Here is a 24,803-nt window from a genome sequence, read left to right on the forward strand (position 1 = left end):
GGATCACTGTATTGCCACTTGTATTGCATCCCGTTGCATTTGCAAGTCATGTAAATCCACTTTCAAGTAAATCAAGGCAAAAAGGAAAAGCGCTTGTGTTGATGTAGTGTTTGTGTGATGAGGGGTCACAATGTATCAGGAGAGTCCAGTCTTTCCCCAGGAAGTACTTGAAAGGAGTCCATTGAAAGACCGAGCTATTTCCTTCCATGCATTTCCCCGGGGGACATATAACACTTCCTTTTGAAATAATTTAAAAGTTTCGGAGCGTGGCGATAACACGTTAAATGACTGTAGCCCTCTTGTGACAAGGATTTTTTTTTCAAATAAGTATTGCCTCCCTTTTAATGTAGATCATTTATTTTCTAACAGCCCCACGCAGTGTTCGTTTGTTATTCTCCCTCACGATCGACATTGATTAATTTTGTAACAGATTTTACAATAGACTCATGTTGGTCAATAGTTGTTATATTTCCTCCTCACCACTAGGGGCACGTCAGAGCGCAAGAATGTTCATATAACATAGTGAAAGTGCAAATGCATTTAACTGACAAGAACTGTTCTGCTACGTTTGTAAACATTTTAAATTATTAAATTAAATCTTCAGAAGTTTTTCAACAACATTTTCCATCTGTGGGAAAGAAAGCTTTCATGTGTCTGCTGCCATGATGACTTTGTGGCTCATTATTTCCTGACTCACTAAGAGCACGCTGATGATGTGACGTGATGATGTGCTTTTTCTTACTTTGAGGTCACCCACTGCAGAAAAGTGGATGATATAAGCATCACTCCCTTGTTGGCACTTGACCGTCTGGTGCTGGCATGCAGCCATGTCTGCAAAATTTGCATCAATGCATATAAACCTATTCCAACGGGCTTGCACGTTTGTTCATAAAATCATGTAACACTTCAAAAAAATATTTACTTTCACGTTTTAAGAAGCACCAGACCAGAACGACCAACAAAACGCCATAGCAGAATGTGGTGTTCAAAAACGAGTTTGAAGTTAGCAAGGTGAAGTAAAAAATTAACCTGATAAAAAAATATGTATAAAAAACAAACAATAATAATATATCATACTTGAAAGTGAAATACAACTGAACTATACTGAGTAAATGCACTGTACCGGAATAAAAAAAAAAAAAAAGCTTAACATACAATTTGGATAATTAATTCAGTGATACTTTCACATACCACTAGAGGGAGCTCATGTACCACTGCTAGTACCACACTGGGAAAATCTTTGACATAGAGGAAATCACAATTGGTTCTAATGGGAGATGAATTGTGTCAAGAACTCCCTTGACTGCATCTTGTGTTTGTACCGCGACTCTAATTGGTCCTCTGGGCGTCCAAACAAATATTTCCACGACAATAATTCATGGGCAACACGCTGCGGCCAATTCACCTCATCTCAGGAGCTCACAAAGTTACCAAACACCACCCCGGCTGACCCGCAAGGTCTGCGTTTTGTATTTTTAGATATCCCAAAAGGCTTTGCACTTTCCCAGGAGAACAGACACCTGCTGCAACTGTCCATCAGTTGTTAGAGGGCTGTGTGCCCTCGCGTCTTGACCCGCGTACGCTAAGGATGGCGTCATTTCGCCACCGTCAGCACGCTTGCTCGGCTTTGAGTTCCTGACTGTAACCCGAGGGAGCGAAGACAACAACAGGGAAACTGCTGATGGAGCTCCAGGGAAGGGCAGGCGGGCGGGCGGCCACCTGATGCAACCTGATGCGAAACAACACTTTCCAGCAAATGACTACGATTAAAATGAAACAAAAAATTAGACTCATCAACTTTTCATATTTTGACTTACATACAAGTTAATTAATAAATCCGCCTTCCTTTTTCTGGCTTAAAAACAAAACTCAGTACAGTTGATAATCCAGCGTCCGATGGTAACTGCACTGCCTCATGCCAAGAGAAACACGCCTGAGGGGAAAGCAGTCAGACACTAATAATCGAATTGTCTGGCTTCCCTCCACCCTCCTTGACCGGTGGAATTACGCCGCCCGTGCCAATATAATTTCCTGTTTGGGCCTTTTGATAAACGCTCAAATCGCAGTTCACGTGGAGTTGACGCATCTGTTTGAATGCAGAGGGGCACTAAATATATTTCCAAGGCTCGACTTCCTGAAACAGAGCAGTGAGTCAAATTAGACAGTGAGGGGTGGGTGGGTGGTAAAGGGAGTGGCGGCATTCCAAGCTGTCTCTGAATGACGTTTGGAATGTGAGATGCCCGATTCTGGCACAATAAAGTACATTTAAATCAAGAGAGGTAATATATCGTTTTTATTTACAGTCGTCCTTCGCCCTATCGTGGCTCACTTGTTGCGGTTTCAGTGGATCGTAGATTTTTCAATCGATGAGTGAAACGATTCCCTGATGCAAGGCTGCGCAGTTGGATGTCCGGCACGGCAAAACCTCGTGGGAGTTGGGGCTAATTTTAGCCGCGGTAGCAAGAAATGGTTCGCACTTGGCAGACTAAGCCCAAAGGAACCTCATTTTGGAAAACCAGTTTTGGCCTTATGACTGTTGTTTCTGGGCCAAAAGAAGACCCTGCTAGGTGAGGGTACTGTCAACAGGTACAGGAATTACAAGATAGCACCGTGATCTTTTTGTGCTTAACTCATTCACTCCCATGGACGGCTATAGACGTCAAAGATCCCTTTTAACTGGGCTGGTAGTCAATGAGTTAAATAGAGGTGTTATTTACTGTGACATGTTTGTCGCGTAATTTTTCGCCCAAACAAGCAACAGCGGAGAAGATGAACGTGAATTTGTGAATTGGACACGATTTTATTGAGCAAAAATATCTCAGCACTTTATCATACGTTTTAACATCCATGCTGCAGGAAAGATGACCGCACTGGATCTGACTGTTAACCAAAGTCAGTTGCTAAATATTTCTTGTAATGTGTCATTCTGTAATCAAAACTGGCGCTAGCTCATTTCCTGTTAGAATAGCACTTTAAGTCCAAAACATCGTATTGAATTAATTACAAATCAAAACCGGCGTTGAAAAAAAAAATGGGTCATCAATATTTTTGTCAGGCAAAACTATTCAAAGAGGGGATTTTTGCAAAGTAGATTCATATGATGAGAGAGTTAGTAGTGTTCTGAACAGGTTCAAAGGTCATCTGACTCGGGCGCAGGGTGGAGGGCAAGCGAAGGGCCTGTGGATCCCCACCCCTGAGCAGCCCTGTTGAAGGAAGGGCGACTTCTGAGCTCGGGGAAGTCGGGCAAGACGGTTTCCGCCATCACGTTCTGGACGCCGGCGTGCCCAAGCGCCTCGGCAAAGCCGCCAAAGGGGATGGCGCATCTGGAGGCGACAGTAAGTCAGCAAAGGGCGACGCTTGGTCGAGCTTTTGCTATTCTCACCTATTGAAGCTTTTGTAGCCTGGCAGGTCCGCTGGTGGTTCAGGTAAAGGGACGATAGTGTCGACGGGCGCTGATTTCATAACAAGAGCTCGATCCCACGGCGAGTGGTAAGACTTGGGGATGGCTGTGCTGTTGAATTTTTCCGGAGGGACATCTTTCAAAGGACCACCATAGCCTGGGGGGTTACAAAGCACAGTAGATGCTGGATGAGCTACCAAGTCTTCTATTTTTTTTTCCTGTAATATTTAACTTTTTTTTTAATTTAAAGGGAACGTGAAGTCCAAAAAAAATCTTTACAAAATTTTGTATGCACCTTCCCATAGTCTTAACATGTCATTCTGGATAATATTGCATTTGTAGTTTGTGAATTAAGCAGAAAAATTCAATTGTTTTGAGCCATCTCAGAGGGCGGCCATTTTGCCTCGCAGTGCAAATATATTATTTCCATTTTAAAAACAAATAATGAATCCAAAACAAATTTAAATAAAATTACTACATCCGTATTGAGTCTTCACAATTACATTCTCAGTAAAACTCATTCAATGACATCCGAGGTCTGCATTTGTGGAACCCGTCGTTCAAAGCAAACATGGTGAAGCAGCATTTTGCGGTTATGCTGCGAGCAAATAGAAGAAGAGAAGAAGAGAAGTCAGCCCCAAACAAAGCTGCCTTGCCATGTGTACAAGCGAGACAGAGGCAGGCCTATCCCGAGCACTATCCTTCAAAGCCAGTGCCTCGTGGGGGGGTTGGGGAAGAGGTTACATAACCAGGGGAGACTTCATGTCACATCCGAAGCGCTCACAATGAACAATCCTCTTTCCTGAGTTGATGTTTTGCCCCCAGGGCGGAAGCAGCACAGACCAAACAGACCTGTGGGAAGTCTACAGCAGATGATCGGAGCACATGGAATACGCTTCATGGGGCGGTGGAAAGGGGTGGGGGAGTGTTATCAAACAGGAAATGCTCAGCACGGGCAAGACGCGTACTCGGAAGGCAGTCCGATGATTGCGGCGGAAAAGAGACGATACCCTAAATGTGAGCGGATTTGGGGGCAAAACAATTTAAATGATAATGTGGTGAGTCAAGTCCATCACAGAACTCACAGATTATTCTTTTTTTTTCAGTTTCCCCTCTTGGTATACTTAGTTCATTATTTGTTTGGATTTCCTCCGAAAAAATGTCATAGTGAAAAATCTTTTGGGTATGACTTCTTGAGACTTTGCCTAAAATGTAACATTCTAAAAACTTAATTCTCCTACGTCTGCGTCACCGGCGTGGCCTACCGGGGGCAATGCTGTGCGGATCTGGCACCGTTGCAGTTTCTGAAGAAACCTTCTGTGAGCAGGCCCGGTCCACGCCTGAGTTCTTTTCAGCAGAATTATCCTCTTCTGTGGAATTCACGTTATCAGCTCGCGCCTCCGTCGTGTTCTAGAAGAACATCAAAAACAAATTGTTTTCCCCACGTACTGCGGCTCAGGCATCACCGTCAAGGATGTTTATGATGATTCACTCTAGAACATTCTGAGGAAATGTTGACAACTTGAAACTAAATCCCGCAATACACCCTCGAGCAATTAACAAAACAAAAATATGCGAGTCCATCTCACTTCAAAGATAAGAGTGAGTGCAGTGAAGGGGAGGTGGGGGGGCGGACTTCCTACCATTAAAATCCAAGCCAAAATTAACACACACACACACACACACACAATTAGACAAATTTGGAAAACAGATGCTATTTGTTAGCCTGTTTTGTTAGCATTAAGCTAGCAAGAACCATACGGAAGACAAAGCAGTTAAAAGATTGTGTTGTATATTTAGTTTTTGAGTAAACTTGTCAGTTTGTTTTGTAGCTTTTACTGTATATAATATGAGGTGCTCATACATTTTTTACAAATTAGGTTACAAATTACAAGGCTGTAAAACAGATGCTATTTGTTAGCCTGTCTATTGCGAGTGCATTTGTAATTAAGCAAAATTGTGCATTTAAAAGTTTGTTTTATGTTTAGTTTTCGGGTATACTTCAAATATTAAAAATATTTTTTGGGGGGGGAAAAGGTTAGGGTTAGTTAATAATGGCTCATATCACAAAAAACGTCAGGGCGGTATTGAAAGGTTAAATAGGTACATAGCAAAATGCAATCCATGCCTACGTTGCGCTGCGAGTTGACGTCATTGCGGGCGTTTTCAAAGGTGTACTTGTCCGCGCGTTGCTGGCGCATCTTGAAGAGCCGTGAGCCCCGATTGGACGCCAGGGACAGCTCCTCCAGCATGATGTCCTGAGGCACGCTCACCTTCTTGCCGAGGTCCACCTCCATGTCTGCGCACAAAAACCGAGAGCGCTTTGGAAGGCCGCGAGCATTGCCCGAGTGTCTCTCAGCTGTCGGTATCATCGGGAGCCTCCTCCTGCCAGACGACAGTTGTCCTCGCCTCAAATAACATGTTCGAGACCACCACGACAAAGGGATTGGTTACTCCGGGGCAGTAAAAGTCTTCATTTGTTTATTTATAGACAGGTCAACTAAGTAGTGTGTGAATGAGTGAATGAATTTAGAAACGACTCACTTCTGAGAAATGATATAACTGATAAGTCGTCGTTTATCAGTCCATCAATTGTCATGGTTTCATGAAATCAAATACACACGTCTATCAAACTTGCCCAACACATTCATAATACAAGCTGGAGCGACTTCCGAGTAAAAAGCGCCATTTAGAATTGTGAGCTAAGAGATTTTTGTGGTATTGTGTTTTTTACATATGATTTGAATAACTGTAAAGCAATCACGGTATGCAAAACGGGATTGGCTGTTAGCTAGCAAATGCAAATTAGCGCGTGAGATAGAAGTAGACTATATAAGCTCAGTAAATTGTGGATTTTTACTGAAAAAAAAAAAAAAACGATACTACAAGGTTCTGGAGAAAGCCCAATTGTAAATTGAGGGGGTTACGAATCTTGGGCTAGTCAGAAGCTGTGACACTAAAAGTTTCTTTACCTTCCAAAGCTTGAATCTCCCTGCATATCGCCGCGGCCCGAGCTTTCCTCTCTGCGGTCGTCATGGTAGAGAAACGCGACATGGCTGCCTCTGGGAATTAGGGAAGACACATTAGGATGACCTCGACATCAAGCTGACTTACCAGGGCAAAGAAAAGGGCAAAGTTAGCACATCTCTTTAAATAACCTCAGGCCGTTAAACTGCAAACACATGCTTGTCGGACAGTGCGAAACGGCCGCGTCAGGTCCCGCCAATCGATGCATGTCGAGAATGGCCAAACGAGAACAATTGGTTCATTTCACAAAAGACGGCAGGTCGTCATACTTTCGTCCATTCCTATTTTTGGAAGCAAGCGGTGTGAATGGCAGGATGAAAAATGCAATATAAAAGTATCACCTGAGCAGGTGGGTCGCTTACCTGCACTGAAGGAGACTGCTGGTTCTCTAGAAGTGCAGGAAAAGGGTGGATGGTGTGAGACGAGTGGGCAATTCCACGGGGATCAGGGGAAGGGTCGGAGGTCTACGCCTCGATCTCACAAAGCGACTGAATGAGTGGGCGGGTGGGTCGCTGGGTGTCAGTTGGGTGTCATTGCTACAAGTGAAGGAGGCCTAACTAAATTTAGAGCAGTACAGTGTCTTGGTCAGCAGGGCGGGCTACACACTGCTCTTTCAGAATCAGTCGGATTCTTTAGGCAACTGCAGAAATGCATTTTGGGGTCCTTTAAAGCAGAGGTTCTCAACCATCACCTTTTGACAAATAAATAAAGGAACATGACTTTTTCGTTGAACACAGTAATGGCTGCAAAGCAATTTGAAAAATTCATTTTCATCAAATAGCTTTTGTTTTTTTAATGTTTAATCCATTTAATTTAACATGGTACTCATTGCCTAGTGAAACAAATATTCATTGTTTTTTGAAAATCAAGCCCAATGTTTTGAATTAAAAAAAAATATATATATATATAGCATATAGAAAAAATTAATAAAATTCAAATAATTTAATATATATATATATATATATATATATATATATATATATCTTAAATCAAATTATATAATATATATATGTATATATATATATATATATATATATATTAAATTATTTGAATTTTATTAATTTTTTCTATTTAAATTTTAAACCGCTTAATTTTATTTAATTGATTGAATGAAGTAAAATTGGATCATTTTTTGTAGCAGGGCATAGTGGTTGGAAAACTCTGCTTTAAAGAGCAAGCAAACAAAAATGCACGGGTTCTCTGATTTTGGAACTATGGAAGGTGAGGCTGGTAAAAAGCATGCTGTATTAAAAAAATAAACTACCACTGCAAAATTGAATGTAAAAGTGACAAAAAGGGGCACGCACACAAAAAGAATACTAACGCTCGCCACAGTCACAAAAGTTTTGAATACAATTACGGCATGCAAAGTTTCCAAGTCTTTGCGTCTTACTGCTGCCAATTGCAGTTGGTGCTGTGTGAAGACTTAGGCAGTCCCACTGGGGGCCACTGAGGCCCCGAGTGGCTCACAAACCTATGAGGCTGCCACTTTCTTGGCAGGGACCCGTAACCAACACGCTCACCAGTGCTGGAGACACCCCCCCGACCAGGACCCCAGCCCCATTGGCCGCCAGCCTTCTGTGGCGACGCCCTAGCCGTCCACTGGGCAGGCGGCTGCGGAACGAGCTTCCTCTGGGCCGCCAGACAAACACTGGAGGCCAGGTTCTGCTGGAGGTTCTGGAAGGCAAAAGCTTCATCCACCAGCCCCAAAGGATGGCGGGATGCCGCCTCCCAGGGCGTGAGCGCTTTGGGGGTCTTCTCCAGCCAGGAAGACTGCCTGGACGACCGAGTAGAGGAAGAGGGTGACCGATGGCCAGTAGAGGGCGCTCTACCTGGAGGGGACAGAGAGTAGCTCCTGCCAGTTACCTGGGGAGGGGGGAAAACCCAAACAGGTTTATTGCACTTATCTTGTTGGACAGAATGTAGATTGTGCAATGCTGCCCTCATGTGGTGAAAGATGGAGGTGCAAGGGATACGCAGGAAGAAACAGAAAAGGAAATCCCAGTGTGTGTCCAGTAAGGTAGAAAGACAAATGCCACATCATGACCTCAGAAATCTGCTCAAGAAGCTAATTTATGTGGTTCCACCTCAGATTCAATAGTTGATGTGGTGAATTTGTGTTTTATTTTATCAAAAGAGAAGAAACCCAAAAGGCATGCAGAACAGAAAAAAAGAAAAAGTCAAAGGAGGGTAACGAGTTTGTTTTAATGGCACTGCAGTGAATCGTACAGAAAGTGCACAGTGTCAAGAACGAAACACACAAAAGGGGGAAAAAAAGGGAAGGGGGGAACAAAACAAGAAAAACATAGCAGCTGAAGAGCAAACAGAAAATAAAATGAATGTAAGAACATCATTTTTTGTATGTTGTACATGTAATAATCTGGGTGACAGTGGCTCAAGTTGAAATTCAAGCCGCCTATCCACGCACATCGGTTTAAATATAACAGCCAGCATGATGCAACAGCTGACCCCAAAAAAGCTTAAAATAAATTGACATGAGCCAAGTGCTGCAGGGCGAATCGACTCAAACGATAAATTTTTTTTTTTACCTTTGAGCTTTGACGGTGACGTACTGATTTGCAACCTGAGATTTATATTTATTTAATATACGCCCCAGTCCATTTTTCATCTGTTCAACTCACCTGCTTACTTTGGAGTTTTAACTTCTCAAATATGAATTCTTCCAATAAACGTAAAAATTACGCGCAAACTAAAAGGGGGCAAGAATCACTCTTTCTCAGCGATCGTGGGTTTCCACACCTGAGCGCTGCTTTTTTTAGCCGTAAACTTTGGTTTCGGCGCCGCGCCAGTGTTACCGCTGGCTGTGGAGCCCGGCGGTGACACTACAGGGAAATTTGGCGCTACGTTAGCAGGTGGCGGCTGCGCGAAGGCTATTGTTGCCGAGGAAAGGTAAGGCGGACTACCTGCTGATTGGTAGGCCGCCTGCGGGGGCGGGTACTGGGGGCTGGCCAATTGAGGGCTTTGTTGGTTATCTGCTTGCCAATAAGGACCAGCAGAAGATTGCTGGTGAGGATCAGCGTTAGCGGTTGGCTGATATTGGCCATTGTAGGCCTGCTGGGGGTACGACGCGCTAAATGTTCCAGCTGACTGAACTGGGGCCGTTTGCTGGTTTTGGGGTGTCGAGGCAGGTTTAGGAGCAGGCTCCTTGGCAGCTTCTGCTGCGGGCCCGTACGTAAAGAGCGAGGCGCTAAGTTGGTAGGGTTGATGCTTCATAACGTCGACTACATCGAGCGGTTTTGGGGGAGGACCCTGTTTGCCTTTTTTCTTGGTTTTGGACGCAGGGCCGCTAGAAGGTGGTTGCTTTGACGCGGCGGGCGGATAAGAGGGAGATTGGATGGGATTGAAACCCCGTGAGGGCGGAGCACGTACGTTGGGGGTGTACTTCCACTCGTTTGGTAAGGAGGCGGTTGGCGATGTGCATCGACTGGCTAGGTTGGCCTGCACGGTCTCCGAGTCCACCACGTACTTCTCCATGCGAGACTGCCTCTTGGCGAACATGTCGGCTCCTTTGCCTCGGACGGCCGGCATCTCGTAAGCGGAACCGGCTGATGATGGGTTCAAGACGGTGGCCAAGGGGTTGATGACGGGGGGTGTGACTTTCTGGCCAGGGGTGTAGGCGTTGATTCGCTGCGGGCCCCGGTTTTTTTGAGTACTCCAAGGCTTGGGCAAAGGTGGAGTGTTGGCCGCATGTGCTTGCTGGGACTGCGATCCCCAGGCCGGGGTTTGAGGTTGGGCCGCTGGCCAAGCATTTATCGGCGGCTGCGGCGCTGTTTTCAAAGGCGCTTGTTGCCAGGTTGGCTGTGGCTGCGGACGGACGGACTGGTCCCAGGACTGCTGGCGTTGCTCGGGGCTCCAGGAATTAGTGGGACGCTGGACCTGTTCTGGAGGTTGCTGGGCCCAAGATGGCTGAGGCTGGGCGGGAACCGGCGCCCATTGATTCATACTAGCTGGAGGCTGCGTCGGTGGTTGTGCTTGGGCCGTTTGATTCCAAGAGGGTTCTGATGCAGGCCAGGTACTAACTTGTGGTTGAGCCTGAACTGGAGCCCAATGTTGATCTGGTGCTTGGGTCACTGGCCAGGCTTGTTGCTGTGCTGGTTGACCCCACGCTGGTTGTGGCTGGGATTCTGGCTGGGATTCTGGCTGAACCCAAGGACCTTCTGATTGGGATTTGGCCAGTGTCCAGGTTGGTTGAGGCTCTGCTTGTGTAGGCTGGGCCCAGGAAGCCTGTGGCTGCTGCTGCTGCCCCCAGGTCGGCTGCATTTGCGGCTCCGGACTGTGAGTCCAGTTTGGCTGTGTTTGAGACTGCGTTGGTTCTTGGGATTGACACCAGACCGGTTGAGTGTCTGGCTGTGCTTGCTCTGCTTGGTTCCAGGAGGCTTGAATTTGAGGCGACCAGGTACTGACAGGGGGCTGAGACTGCGCTTGACTGTGAGTGGGCTGTGGCTGTAGAGAGGACTGACTCGGGTGTGGCTCCTGGGGCTGCACCTGTGCTTGTGCAGGATCCCAAATCCTTCCAACGCTGGTCTCGGGCTGTGGAGAAGAGCGGACATAACCATTTCCCTCTTGCGCGACCACTTGTTGGATTTCTGCCACTGAAGGAGGCCAAGTTTGTTGTTGCTCTGCAGAGGCCGGCGCTTCTAGTTGGGCTCTTGGGGGCGATGACCGGGCGGGCATCACAGTAGAGGTTGGCTCTTGGTCACTCGAAGGGGTGGTCTCTGCAGTGGGGGCTATAGCAGGTGTTGATAAACTATTTTCAGCATGCTGAGGCATTTCCTGGTTGGTGACTTCCATCTGCGGAGACCAGGGGGCAGAGCTGTGATCAATCAGCGGTTTTGGTGCCACCGGCGGAGGAGTCTTATGTTTCGACAGCGAAGACTGGAGGAAATTACAAGCCTCGGCACCGAGGCTAAGGTAGTCTTCCTCTGGGTCGAAACCCACCTTCTTGTTACTCATGTTGAGGAGGTTCAGCAGCTCGGGATTAGGTGACATCTTGGGTGTCTCTTTAAATGTGAACATGGGCTTGGCAAGGTTTTTCCTCTTGTTATCCAGAAGGCCCGACCTGATTGCGGGTGTGGAAATGCGCTCATCTCGGGAGGCGATCTGCTCTCCTTGGACTGTCGGATATTGATTAGTCCCGCTCATTGCGGGAGAGTAAGGCGTCGCTGCCATGTTCTGGGCCAGAAAGGGTTTTGCGGTGCGATTGCCAGAAGAACTTTGCTGTTGCAGCGGGCCGTGCTGAACTTGGGGATACGTTTGGTGCTGCTCGTACTGCTGTTGATACTGTTGGTACTGCTGCTGTTGTTGTTGTTGTTGGTACTGCTGCTGCTGTTGTTGTTGGTACTGCTGCTGCTGGTATTGCTGGTACTGCTGCTGCTGGTGCAGGTTCACGTCCATGTACGCGTGGTCCTCCCCGGCGGACCGCATGTAAGCCGTTTCCACTTTCTGCGCCACTTCCACAGGCACCGCTTGGCGCCGGTCTTCTTGCTCAGCGGCAATTTCGTCCATTCGCTGGCGCCTTTGGGCGAACATAAGGGCGCCTTTGCCCTTGGTCTCGGGCAAACACTCCATCTGAGTTCGCTTCTGCTCAATGTCAAGGAGGCTTTTATCCAAGCGGATCGTCAGGACGCCTTTGCCACTGCGGGCATTCGTGAGGAAACGAGTCTCTAAATCCGACCGGTCTCGATCAGTGAGAGTGAACTCAACAACATGGACTCCCCCTTGAGCGTCCTCTTCGTCCTCTTCGGTACTGTCGTCTCGCTGGTTGTCCTCGCCGGTGCCGTAGCTCACCAAGGTGTACTTCTTTGCTCTCTGGCGGTGTTTCTTGAACATCAACAAGCCCTTGTTGTTGGGATTGGGCTGCGCGGCGCTAAGCAAAAGGGCGATCCGCTTACATTTGGACTTGGCCTCCTTCACCTGCTTCTCGGACAGACTCTCGCTGCGCCTGAGCCCTGCGGGAAGACGCTTTGATTGACAGCTTTTCTGGTCAAGGAAAGCCAACAAGAAATAACTACAAGATCAAGCCATCGTATTTTAGATTGTGTTACACAACGAGACAGTTGCACAAACAAATACCGATAAATTATTTAACTCATTGTCTCGCCCTCATTTGTAAGTCATAAAGCGGCAAAGCAATTAGAAATTTTTGACCCGTGTCTAAGCCGTGGAGAACACGCTGCATTAAATCAGCATTCCCATAAAGTGGTCGCAAATTCACTTCACAAGTCTACAAATGATCTATTGAGCACCGACTTTGATATTTAAATCATTTAAGAATTAAGAGGACAATCGCTTGTTTGAATTTCCTACAAGACTAACCTGAAGGTGGCGAGGACAGCCAGAGTGAGCGTCCGACTCACTTTTTTAGCTCAGTTAAAGCACCCTGTCGGAGCGGAGGATCAGGTAACACTTTCGGGGCGCACATGTTGGTGTCTGTCAAAGGCCCACGCTTCGGGAACGTGTTTCGGGTGTATTTATGGCTTCCGCGACAGCTCCAGAAAAAGCACGTCGAGGTCACTATCATGGAGTCTTTTCAAGTCTCTGATCTATTATATCTGATTAGAAGACTAAAATTTGGACAAATTTGGACATTCATTCAAAATGGCGGGTGCTATTTGCCAGCTGAAGTGGACGACATGCTATTTTTGGAAACACAGGTTGGGCATCATGCTTTGGAATGCACATGTTGACAAATCGGCTTTAATACACACACACACGTACATGCATGTACACACAGCTTCCAAGAATCAACACATTCCAATATGTACTCACTGGAGTGTCTCGCTCGGTGCTTGTTGGGTTTCCCCTGATCGGAATCGGAATCCTGCTCCTCGGTGGGCGTTCCCTCATCTGAGGGGATCTGGAAAGCGACGGTAAAAGAGCCGGGGAGCTCACAGGGCCCTCCTCCCGCGCCTCGGGATCCGGCGCTCAGTCCGGGGCCTCCCACCCCATGGCTCGGGATGCCCCTCCCCGGTGATGCTGATGCTGCCGGCTCCTTGCCTCGCACCACTCCGTGCTGGCTGAGCGGCTTTCGGACGGGGGACGGAGGGGCCTCCCATGTTGCGCCGCCGGTGCAACGCTCCCCCTCGACACCGTGTGCGCTTCCCAAAGAGGTATGGCTCATGTTGTCCGAGGTCTGCAAGGAAAGGGACAGCGAGGACGTATCACCAGGATCCCCGTGCGGCTCTCCATCAGAAATCTCGTCCTGGGATTCGGATATGTAGAGCTCCCTCAGCTTTAAAGGTTCCTTCTCGTCTCTCGATCTGGAGGAGATGAGATGCCGCTATCAAATGGAGCTGAACAAATTTTATTGCCTACATCCATTTTCGATAGCACTTGTTCTCATTAGGGCTGCAAGGAAGCTGGTCATTGCATCTAACCAAACCTTCACACTCGCATGGACAATTCAGATCTTTCATGAACCTAACTTGGATCATATATGCAAAAAATACAATGTCAAAATATTTCAGAAAGATTCAACGGAAAAATCTGCCATTTAGGTGAGAATTCTTGTAATTTATGTATCTGTCTATGCCAGGGATGTATATAACAGACAGAACAATTCAATGCTCTTCCACTAGAGGGCAGAATCTGTTAAACGGTTGCCATGGCGCTTAACAAAAACAGCGTTGTGTTCAACTAAACAGGCCCACGGTTTGCTCTGTGGAAGTACACTTATGGGTAAATAGAAACAAGATCATTATTATTTGTATTATAGTTCGTAATAGAAAGCAAAATTTAAAATCAAAGTAAGCATACAACTGATGGGGTTTACTTATTAAAAGAAATCTTACAACAAAAAAATATTAGCAGCTAATTATGCTTTAATTTGATATTGTATTCCTCATACATTACTTTTTTTTAAGGGCAGGTTTAATAAGAGCAGAAGCTATAAAAATATTTGGACGAGTGTCTTGTCTCGGTCCCTCTTACCTCTTGATGAGCAGCCGCAAACAGCCTTCCGACGCGTTGACTAGGGCGCGGGCCTGCCAGAGCGTCACGCCGGCACACGGCTCTCCATTCAGGGACACGATCTCATCACCTTCCCGTACGCCAGCCCGGGAAGCACGGCCGCCTTCTTCCACCTGTAAACAAAAATATGTTCAAGTCACATTACTCACTACCTTATACCAACATCTAACTAATAATTTACAACAATGTCAGAGTGATATATACAATAAAATAATATCCGTAAATTTGTTGTGTGTTTTGAATTTATTTATCGTTTATTTTCAACATCTTCTTATGTCTAAATTTCCCTCTGTGCACTTCAGGTGCTGAGCAGTACTTGCAGTATTACCATATTTCCGCTAGATGGCGGCCTTTTAACACAGTGACATTAAGAGGCGTTCAACAGGTCAAATAAATCCAATACGGTTTAGTACTGTACTGTAATCAACTGTTCAGTCTCTGCATCAACCATAACAGATCCTACGAGGGCAACTCGTAAAATGACACAACCCTACCTTGTTTGCAAGAAATTTGATTTTATGGGTAACTTTATAGAGCTGATAAAATCCCCTGTGTGTATCCAGGCCCTACAAGGCATCCTGTGTGTCTTCCATTGAGACTTACCTCCAAAAAAGGAGGGGAAACATTTATTTTACCCCTCTCTCCAAACAGTAGAGTCCAAAGTATACCCAGAAATCCACTTTCAATTAATTTCTAGCTCCCGGCAGTTCCTGGCCATAGCAGCTTTAAATGATTAAACTTTTGTGTTGCGGCAAAATGTTTTCCTGCACAGGATTGGTGTTCAAAGCTCAGGCCCATCAGTCTGCCCTACAAAATAAAACTTGCTAGCGGTCATAAATGCCGTTTTCATGATTGCCCTGGTGCTTAATAAGGTTTCCATGGTTCACTATTAAACAATAGTCATCTCATTTGTATGATGAACAACAATGGGCCGCCTCATTTCCCATTTACGTCGGCGGTTTTAAAACTCTGTCTCTGTTGCTTTAAAACTAAAGTGACCTCATCAATTTTGTACACAGGTCAGAAGAGGAGAAAACACAAGTTCCCTTATATGGACAGAACATTTCACAGTAGATCCATCAAGCTCCTAAGCTGAAATGCCAAGTGCGTGTGTGTTGTTGTGTTCGTATGTTATGTGTTGTAAATTCACAATTTGAGTTGAGAGTGTTGCAAAGGAGGTAATAGTCAGGAATGTAGTGTGGACGTTGATGAGAAACGTGTGTTGTTGACTTATTCACCCCCGTGTTTCAATACAATTGCACCTCATTGTTTATGCATGAAGTACAAGTTCAAACTTAACGATGCACACTTGTATGTCACTTTTTTTTTTCTTTTTACACAGACATCCCTGCATAACCGGCATACCTTTCACCTTGGAGCTGACCACTGAAGTCTTTGGGAGTGACAACAGATCATAACACACGCTCCTGTCCTCGGTCTTGACCATATAAGGGGGTGCTGAGGAATCTCATGCACCCAAAACTTGGCCCAAAAAGCCACCCTCCTGCAAAATTGCATTCCACTTTGCAAACTATGATGAAGTTCTCCAAATGTTTGTAAAAAGAAGCCTTACCTGTGAAACCAGTATCGCCGTGTCAGTGCCCACCAGGACCTCTTCCAGGGTGAACCCCCAGGGCTCACCACCTTGCAAAGTCACGCAGATGTAATCACCAGTTCTCATGCTGTATGCACATACAGCTCCTCATCCGCACCACTGCAGAGCAGATCACAGAACAATTGGGCAGGGAAGCAGGATTTTTAGAACAACACCCCCACTAGACCCACTCCCTCCATCCTCTCTTCTGCATCATCTGAGCCGAGTCCGGCCCGCTTCGTGACGTCATATGTTAGAGGGATTGAAGACACTTCTGTTAATGGTACATACATATATTCATAAATTTGAGTATACGTATAGATGTACACATAATATATATATATATATATATATACACACACACACACAGCTGTGCATAGTATGTGAAAATGCAAAAAATTAAAAAAGTACAACTAAAGAATACATATTTTTTAAAACTAAATTTCCTAAAGAGAAACATAAAATAATGTATAAAAGATAGCTTTTACTCTGTTTTATTTGTGCATGTGTTATCATGTTTACGGTGTTGACGTCACGTGAATAGGATCTCGAACATCTGCGCAAGCGCACTCGTTGCCATTGCCACAGTCAAGTTAGCAAACAACCACCAAGGAACGCTTCCACGTGTCCCTCACAATAAGGCAATTTAAATCACTTTCCTTGCCAATAAAATTATATAAGGACACGTGGAAACACATCACATGCTGCTGGATATTAATTTTCAATTTAGTCTGCGAATGTCTTGTATTAGTTTGCTACTGTCTGGTCAATGTCAACCTTAGATTTTATTTTGAAATCGGAAGCAAATATTTCTATTCCCCCTCCCACGACTGGTCTTCCCTGACGCCCGGCGCTTTTGGAGTTTGACGTGGCACTCCGCATTCCGCAAAGCAAGCAGACGAGGCCAGCAGAAGCCCATCATACAGGTAAATAAAAACAACGCAACCTTTAACAAGCATGGCCACCACTTACGCCAAACATCGCACGAGCGAGGAAGCGAGTTTAGTCGTGTCACGATTGTTTGTTTTATAATAGCAAACTTTACGCTCAAATGGGCGCAAAGCAGCTAGCGAGATGCGCTCTACGAAACAAAACAAAACAATCATGTCATTGAAATGGAATAAATAAATCTGTAAATGTCAATGGATTAAAAAGCGTATTTCGCCTTATTTGTGCGGGTCAGGAATAATTCAGAACGCTCCTAAGAGTGTTTGACGTGGCAAGTGTCAGTGTGGAAATGAGCAGAAAAAGCGTTACAAATATTGAACTAATATTCCTTTTATGCGACTGTCATGCATTTTAGTTTCGGTTTTGGGGTGAACAGGGGGTTGTCAATCAACGCGTGCAAAATGCACTATATTAGGCACACCAATATAGGCTGCGATCCAGTGTCAATTTTGGCAAATGTTCATTACGAGGACAAGCAGTGTGACCCTTATCTTATGGCCCATTTATCGTTTATTGTCGAAATTAGTTTTTCATCCATCCATAAAAGAGCAAATTGGGGTTAAATAGGAGACAGGCAATGAGTTAAGACCAATCAATCAATAAGAACAAGCAAAGAATTGTAGAATGAACCTGAAGCACAAATAAGGACAAACAAAAAGATGTACAAAGCTAAAAAATCGATATAAACTACTTCAATTGAAATATCATATTACAATACTACTACAATACTATTCCTACTCTTGGCACTGTTCCTCTTGTGGGCCCCTAGTGGTTGCACGGTGCTCAGTCGACTTCTGCCTTGAGCAGAGTTTATAAAAACATGAATTATGCACCAATGTGCTTCTTGCGACTACAACGCGGGTGTGTTTCAATTCCTTCGCTCCTCTCATAGATAACAAAAGATAATTTGTGCCGATACGCCCTCCCGCTTTATCTCCCAACGAGAAATATCAAAGGTCCATGTTGCACATGGACGCACGTGTTAACTAGCAGATGATGTTATTTATAAAAATCGATGTGAACTCATTCAATATGGACTTTAACCTTTTAACTACCTGCTCTGTAATTAGTGGAGCACATAAAGTAAGCTAACAATCAGGTTGAAGCATCGTAGTTGCCATCTCAACTACTAAACTTCATTTGTATTTTGCAGTTATTGAAAATTAAAATAATTTTGTTTTCTAATTGTGCTTTTGCGTCCTTGCAGACTGTAAGAGGCCAATTGTTGGCATGAAAAGAGGGTCCAAATGAGTGAGCACGGTTACGTTGCCGCAACCTCGTACTCCCAGGCCCAGCCGGGCTTGGGAGGCTACCAAGGGGGATTCGGGGCCGCTCCTGCGCAACCCCACTACGGACACTACGGAGGAGCGCCGCAGGCATTTACGGCGCCTCCTACAGGTGAGCAAACCTCAACAGATTGAGGCGTGTATGGCAAAAATGAATCCAGAAATACTACCTATTGACTTCCTGTATGTGCGTAGCCGTGCAGAAATTGCCGGCGCCCTCTGGTCCAGGTCTACCTCCACCTCCCGGGCCCGGTCATTACAATCCAAACAGCCAACAGAATGGAGCTCATATGCAAAGGTCTGCATGTTTCCCTGTGAAGAAATTGTAAATTGACTTCCTTCAAATTTGAGTCAAGCATTTTTTTTAATGGTATTTTGTTATGAAGGTACCCCCCTGCCACTTATGGGCAACCACCACAGCCGTCATACAACAGCATGGCCTCTCCAGCCCCGCCTCCACCCATGCAGCTCACTCACCAGATGAGCGGCATGAACTTGGGCAACTACGGTAAGCGATCCTCAAAATGTCATTAGTCGGAGGTGAATCCAGGACGCTGCTTTGTTCCCGCAGGGCCCGTTCAGAACCCCCCCTCTGCGACGAGCCCCATGACCCAGCAGCCTTTCCGGGGACCCCCTCCTCCAACCGCGGCGCAGCCCCCCATGCCGCCCCAGATGGCTCCACCGGCAAGCATGTCCATGGGTCAACCCTACCCTGGCGCGCCTCCTCCTACAGCTCCCGGAGGCTTCCATCAGCCTGGACTGGCCGGCCCACCCGGACCGGCCGGTCCACCTGGTTACCCGCAACAAGGAGGTACATGAATGGGGTGACCATTTCCATTTGGGGAGAAAATAAATATGTGCCATTTTGCCAATTACCATTGGCTGAAAATGACATTGCAGTGTGTAACGGCTCAGATAACAACCATCATGGCTTTCCTGTTTTCTAATGATGCGAAAATGAAGCTTCAAATTTTCTTCATGAACCAGTTGTTGTATTTTTTGGACTTCTCGAGATGGCACTGTTGGTTTAAATAAAGGAATTTAAGAACGTCAGTATATTTTTAGATCAATGTTCAACATAGTGCTTTTAGAGGAGCGAAAAAATACAACTGGTTCATAAAGCAAATTTGAAGCTTCATTTGTTTTCTGGGTTTGATCATGTGACGCTCACAAGCTGAATCCTAAAAAAATTACAGCATGGAGAATTTAGGTGTAAGATGTCCCGATTTGTGAACAGGTCCGTTTATGGGAGGCCACATGGCAGGACCTCAGCCAGGGGGGTTCCCTGGAGGACTGGGCCCACAACCCGGTCCTCCCCAGAAGAAACTGGATCTGGACTCAATCCCCAGCATAGTGCGTGGCCGCTTCTTGTATCGTTTGCGGCACGGTCGTGGTGGGAGTCAATCGATTGATTCCTGGTTTGATTTCAGACCCAAGTGATCGAGGACGACCAAGCCAGAAACGGAGGACAAGTCTTCAGCACCAACGTCCGAGGACAAGTCCCACCTCTGGTCACCACCAACTTCACCGTGCAAGACCAAGGTTTTTAACACACCCCGCCACCCTTTGGAAGAAACGTTATCCTTCTCTCACCTTCACTCTGGATTTGATCCACTTTAGGTCACGCCAGTCCCAGGTTCATCCGCTGCACCACCTACTCCTTCCCATGTACCGCCGAGCTAGCCAAACAGTGTCAGGTGCCCCTGGCGTGTGTCGTCAAACCTTTTGCTCGAGTGCCTAAGAATGAGGTAGGTTTCACATGCAAACATGTGATATTCAAAACCAGAGTCACGTCTCTCACTGTGATTATTTGTAAAGTACAGATGATTATTTATGGTTCGCCATTAACAAAATTACCTTTTTGTATTTTCTGATCTTGTCCCTTTTCAAATGTCATAAGCGGTAGTATAGTTTAGTGTCAAGAATGTATGGGCTGGGGGAGGAGATTAGTTTGCCAGATAGGAGCCAAGAAGTTTACGAAGACTTTTTGCCACCCCAGCATGTAAACGAAATCTTCTTGTGCATTTGATTTAAAAACGGGATCATCTGTAAACAAGCTGAAGGACGTTTGATGAGTTTGACATGTTTGCAAACCGTTTTAGGATCACAGTAATGTATTTACATTTTTAAACAGTAAATATGGGCAATTGTAAAAAAAAATGTGGGGCACGAAAACTACACTGATAAACAAATTTTGACTTTTGTTAAAATCTGGGATGAAAGTAAACTTTTCTAGATTTTTTTGGGGGTCAATTACAAATCTGCCCTTGCTTTTAGATGTAGCACATCAAGTTTTTATAATAATAATATATAAAACATGTAATATATAACAATATATATATAATATATAATAATATATAAAAATGTTGTTTTCTATATTTAATAATATTTTGAATGAATGGTGCAATGCGTATTTCGTAAGCTTTTTCCAGTCAAATTGAAATAAATAAACCACAAACGTATAAAAGCCATCTCGGATTAAAATGTGCTGTTTGACCAGCGTCGTTATTCGGGACAGGGCTTCGTATCTACTTGGCCTATTATAAAATGACTACCAGTACATCTTGTTTCGAATCATTTGGATCAAACTATTCTGAAGTAAGACCACACTCGAGCTGGCCTCCATTTTAGGCAATGTTAGTGGAAGCGAGGTGGCTGACATGCAAATGTGTCACCGTCTTTTTGGCCAGGCGCCGTTGTATCTGGTGAATCACGGCGAAAATGGCCCCATTCGCTGCAATCGGTGCAAGGCCTACATGTGCCCCTACATGCAGTTCCTCGACGGCGGCCGCCGCTACCAGTGTGCTTTCTGCAGCTGCGTCAACGAAGGTGCCACACTAAAAAAAAAATAAACAAGCTAGCTGATTTTTGGCTACATTCCAAGCAAATTATGTGCCTCTCTCCAGTGCCCGTCTTCTACTTCCAACATCTGGATCACATGGGCCGGCGGGTGGACTTCTACGAGCGAGCCGAGCTGTCGCTGGGATCCTACGAGATGGTGGCCACGCTGGACTACTGCAAGGTATCGCAAGCGTGCAGGACGATGAGGAGCCGAGCGGTCGCGTACTTACGTCCCGGGTCTTCCGTAGAACAACAAGCCGCCCAAGCCACCTGCCTACATCTTCATGATCGACGTGTCCTACAACAACATCAAGAGCGGACTGGTCAGGCTCATATGCGACGAGCTCAAGACGCTACTTGACAAGCTGCCCAGGTAAAAAACGAGACACCACGCAAAAATTTATTTTTTGTACGTACGTAGATACTACTCACTTGATCCACTAGGGAGGAGGGCGCCGAGAGCTCGGCCATCAAAGTGGGCTTTGTCACCTACAACAAGACGCTCCACTTCTACAACGTCAAGAGCTCCCTGTCGCAGCCGCAGATGATGGTGGTGTCCGACATGGCCGAGATGTACGTGCCGCTTCCCGATGGCTTCTTGGTCGACTTCCAGGAATCCAGGGCGGTGGTCTGCAAGTAAGGAAGACCCTGTCTTGTAAATTCATTAAACATAAAACTTTGGTATGAACTTGCTTTGTGGCCCTCGCAGCCTCCTGAGCCAGATCCCTGAAATGTTTACCGAGACCAACGAGAGCGAAACGGTCTTTGCTCCTGTCATCCAAGCTGGTGTGGAGGCCTTCAAGGTCAGTATGGAAGGGTTGGGAATACCCGCAGCAGCTGTGGTCCATCTTTCTGAAGCGGATGGGGTGTTTGGTCTTTTCTCCTCCAGGAAGCAGACTGCAGCGGCAAGCTCTTCATCTTCCACTCGTCCATGCCCACCGCCGAGGCTCCCGGCAAGCTGAAGAACCGGGACGACAAAAAGCTGGTGAACACGGACAAAGAGAAAACGCTGTTCCAGCCGCTGAAGGCCACGTACGAGGATCTGTCCAAGGACTGCGTGGCTCAGGGATGCTGCGTGGACCTCTTCCTCTTCCCTAACCAGTACGTAGACGTGGCCACCATGGCGGACGTGCCGTCGCACACGGGCGGCTCCGTCTTCAAGTACAACAACTTCCAGGTAAGGCTCCGACTTGTTTTCCAAGACACCGGCCTGCCACTCGGTTACTTTTCTAATAAGCCGTCTTCGCAGATGGACACGGACGGCGAGCACTTCCTGCGGGACCTGAGGAAGGAAGTGCAGAAGAACATCGGATTTGACGGCATCATGCGTGTTCGTACCAGTACAGGTGAGATATATGAAGATATCTTACACAGCAGTGCTGTTTCTCTTTTTTTAAACAATGTTTCTTCAGGTTTCAGAGCCACCGACTTCTTCGGCGCCATCCACATGAACAACACCACCGACGTGGAGATGGCAGCGGTGGATTGCGACAAGGCAGTGACGGTGGAGTTCAAGCACGACGATGCGCTCAGCGAGGAGACGGGCGCCTTCATCCAGGTGCCTCCACCGTTTCCGCGCGGTCCGTCGCTTTTAGATGACACATAACAAACCAAAGGGGTCTTTGCAGTGCGCCCTGTTGTACACCACGGTTAGCGGGCAACGGCGTCTGCGCATCCTCAACCTCGGGCTCAACTGCAGCTCGCATTTGTCCGAGCTTTACAAAAGCTGCGAGACCGACACGCTCGTTAACTTCTTTGCCAAATCTGGTGAGTTGGACGACTTGCGTAACGCCAGTCTTCCCGTATGAGCCAATATGTCTCATTCCTGCAATGTTCCAGCCTACCGCGCCATCCTCAACCAGCCCCTGAAGAACGTGAGGGACATTCTGGTCAACCAGACGGCCCACATGCTGGCCTGCTACAGGAAGAACTGCGCCAGTGCTTCGGTCGCCAGCCAGGTGAGCCCTGCGCCCCCCCTCTAGCTCCGCCAGTGGTCTCTTGATAATATCCTGTAAAGGCTCACTGGGTCCATGACATAGTTTCATTAGCACTTGCTTTTCTTCGGGGAGCTCCAACGTCAGCGTTTTCTAGAACGCAGCATTAATAGCGCCGATGAAGCAAGATGATCACGTGACATGTGCGTCCTCCTTTATGCTTAGCTGATCCTGCCGGACGCCATGAAGGTGTTCCTGGTCTACATGAACAGCCTGATGAAAACGCCCCCCCTGACGGGCAGCACGGAGCTGTCCACGGACGAGCGCGCCCATCAGCGCCTCGCCCTCATGGCCATGGCAGTGGAGGACAGCCAGCTGCTGCTCTACCCCCGCCTCACCCCGCTGGTACCGATTTTATTTTTCTGGCAACGAGCCCAATCAAGTCCAAAATAATGACAAATGGAGTTTTTCTTGCCGTCTAGCACAACATGGATGTCAGTAGCGAGGTCCCGCCCGCCCCGACCCGCTGCTCCGAGGAGCGGCTGACGGACGACGGCGTGTTCCTGCTGGAGAACGGTCAAGTCTTGTTTCTGTGGCTGGGCCAGGCCAGCCCCCCAGATGTGATCCAGGGTCTCTTCAACGTGCCTTCACTCGCCCACTTGCAAGCCCACGTGGTTCGTTCATTGTTCTTCTCAGGAGCACCAAGCATGTTCATGGGTCAATGTGACCTGTTTCATCAGCAAAATATATCTTTAAAAGGCGAAAGGGACAAAAAAATCTGGATCAGAAATTCTATTTTAATTAGGTGATTCAAAATATACACACCATTTTTTCCTGCCGTTTTTCTTCTCAGTGTGCGTTGCCAGAATTGGATAACCCGCTGTCCAAGAAGGTCCGAGCCATCGTTAATGACCTTCTGGAAAAGAGGCCCAGATCCATGAAGGTAGGAGACTCATGTGAAACTACTCGCATTTATTTGCAAAACGCTCTAAATAATTGTTTATTCCATCCCAGCTTCAGATTGTAAGGCAGAAGGACAGGCCCGAAATGGTGTTCCGCCAATTCCTGGTGGAGGACAAAGGCCTGCACGGGGGCACCTCCTACATGGACTTCCTTTGCCACGTTCACCGCGAAATCAGACAACTGCTTACCTAAAAAAAAAGAAAAGAAAAAAAAATCTCCTCACCAGAAACTCAAATAGACGTTTTACATTATGGGACCAAACACGGAAAGCGGAGAATGTGACCTTTGACCCTGCAAGTGCCAAAGTTGCCTTCCACCCCATCGCCCCGCTCCCACATTCCTGCGTGCCGCTAGACAAACGCAACACCATCCTGCCAAATTTCACATGAAACATTCGTGTTATTTTACTTACCTGAAGCAAATTTTCGTTACCTTTATGTCAATGATGCTGAGACAAGGAACAGCAAACTATTTTTTTTGTTTTTAAAGGGATGTTTTGAGAATATCTTTTTATTTCATTGTCTGTAAAATTGTCCACGTCAACATTCCTAATTCAATATTGTCCTTTGTGCTGCCTTCAATTGTCTTTTTATTGTGCAAGATAAATACAACTTTGACCATCAGCTTTTTAGTTAAAATTTGACAGCCTATTTGGTTTGTATTAAAACATATTCTCAGGTCATTGGAGTGTTTGTTTTGAAAAATATAAAACATTAATACAAAGTATGGATTAAAAAATACATACTTGAGAACGCGCTTCAGTGTCTTCATCTTGACGCCGCTAGGGGGCAGCAGAGCACAAAAAACATACCGAATTCTCG

At 46.2% G+C, this 24,803-nt stretch overlaps 3 protein-coding genes across 7 annotated transcripts; 1 reads left to right on the top strand and 2 right to left on the bottom strand.

The window, feature by feature from the left end:
- Positions 1-2,776: 2,776 nt before the first annotated feature.
- On the bottom strand, positions 2,777-7,313 carry LOC125977904 (myozenin-2). Of its 2 annotated transcripts, XM_049734960.2 has the most exons (7): positions 6,790-7,313; positions 6,559-6,708; positions 6,373-6,462; positions 5,533-5,699; positions 4,666-4,810; positions 3,383-3,557; positions 2,777-3,323 (listed from the first exon to the last, which is right to left on the bottom strand). In XM_049734960.2, exons 3-7 carry the CDS (start codon positions 6,452-6,454, stop codon positions 3,131-3,133), a joined length of 762 nt encoding a protein of 253 aa, XP_049590917.1. In that variant the 5' UTR covers positions 6,455-6,462; positions 6,559-6,708; positions 6,790-7,313; the 3' UTR covers positions 2,777-3,130. The 2 variants fall into 2 exon arrangements, with proteins under 2 accessions (XP_049590917.1, XP_049590908.1); XM_049734951.2 differs by lacking the exon at positions 6,559-6,708 and having other exon boundaries at positions 6,790-7,311.
- Positions 7,314-7,676: 363 nt separating this feature from the next.
- LOC125977685 (synaptopodin-2) lies at positions 7,677-18,555 on the bottom strand. 4 transcript variants are annotated; one of them, XM_049734540.2, is made up of 5 exons: positions 15,990-16,186; positions 14,378-14,529; positions 13,217-13,707; positions 9,818-12,396; positions 7,677-8,293 (listed from the first exon to the last, which is right to left on the bottom strand). In XM_049734540.2, exons 1-5 carry the CDS (start codon positions 16,095-16,097, stop codon positions 7,817-7,819), a joined length of 3,807 nt encoding a protein of 1,268 aa, XP_049590497.1. In that variant the 5' UTR covers positions 16,098-16,186; the 3' UTR covers positions 7,677-7,816. The 4 variants fall into 4 exon arrangements, with proteins under 4 accessions (XP_049590497.1, XP_049590489.1, XP_049590481.1 ...); XM_049734532.1 differs by lacking the exon at positions 7,677-8,293 and adding an exon at positions 18,415-18,555 and having other exon boundaries at positions 8,614-12,396; positions 15,990-16,130; XM_049734524.2 differs by lacking the exon at positions 7,677-8,293 and having other exon boundaries at positions 8,614-12,396; positions 15,990-16,180.
- sec24d (SEC24 homolog D, COPII coat complex component) lies at positions 16,855-24,664 on the top strand. Its single transcript, XM_049734585.2, has 22 exons — positions 16,855-16,936; positions 18,166-18,356; positions 18,440-18,542; positions 18,631-18,752; positions 18,816-19,055; positions 19,482-19,597; positions 19,675-19,786; positions 19,865-19,992; positions 20,935-21,073; positions 21,151-21,266; positions 21,334-21,458; positions 21,530-21,721; positions 21,795-21,888; positions 21,975-22,262; positions 22,335-22,431; positions 22,498-22,643; positions 22,714-22,852; positions 22,925-23,043; positions 23,245-23,424; positions 23,502-23,693; positions 23,873-23,962; positions 24,034-24,664. Exons 2-22 carry the CDS (start codon positions 18,206-18,208, stop codon positions 24,172-24,174), a joined length of 3,030 nt encoding a protein of 1,009 aa, XP_049590542.1. The 5' UTR covers positions 16,855-16,936; positions 18,166-18,205; the 3' UTR covers positions 24,175-24,664.
- Positions 24,665-24,803: the final 139 nt, after the last annotated feature.

This window comes from Syngnathus scovelli, chromosome 1, assembly GCF_024217435.2.
Source record: "Syngnathus scovelli strain Florida chromosome 1, RoL_Ssco_1.2, whole genome shotgun sequence".
NCBI classification, from domain to species: domain Eukaryota; kingdom Metazoa; phylum Chordata; class Actinopteri; order Syngnathiformes; family Syngnathidae; genus Syngnathus; species Syngnathus scovelli.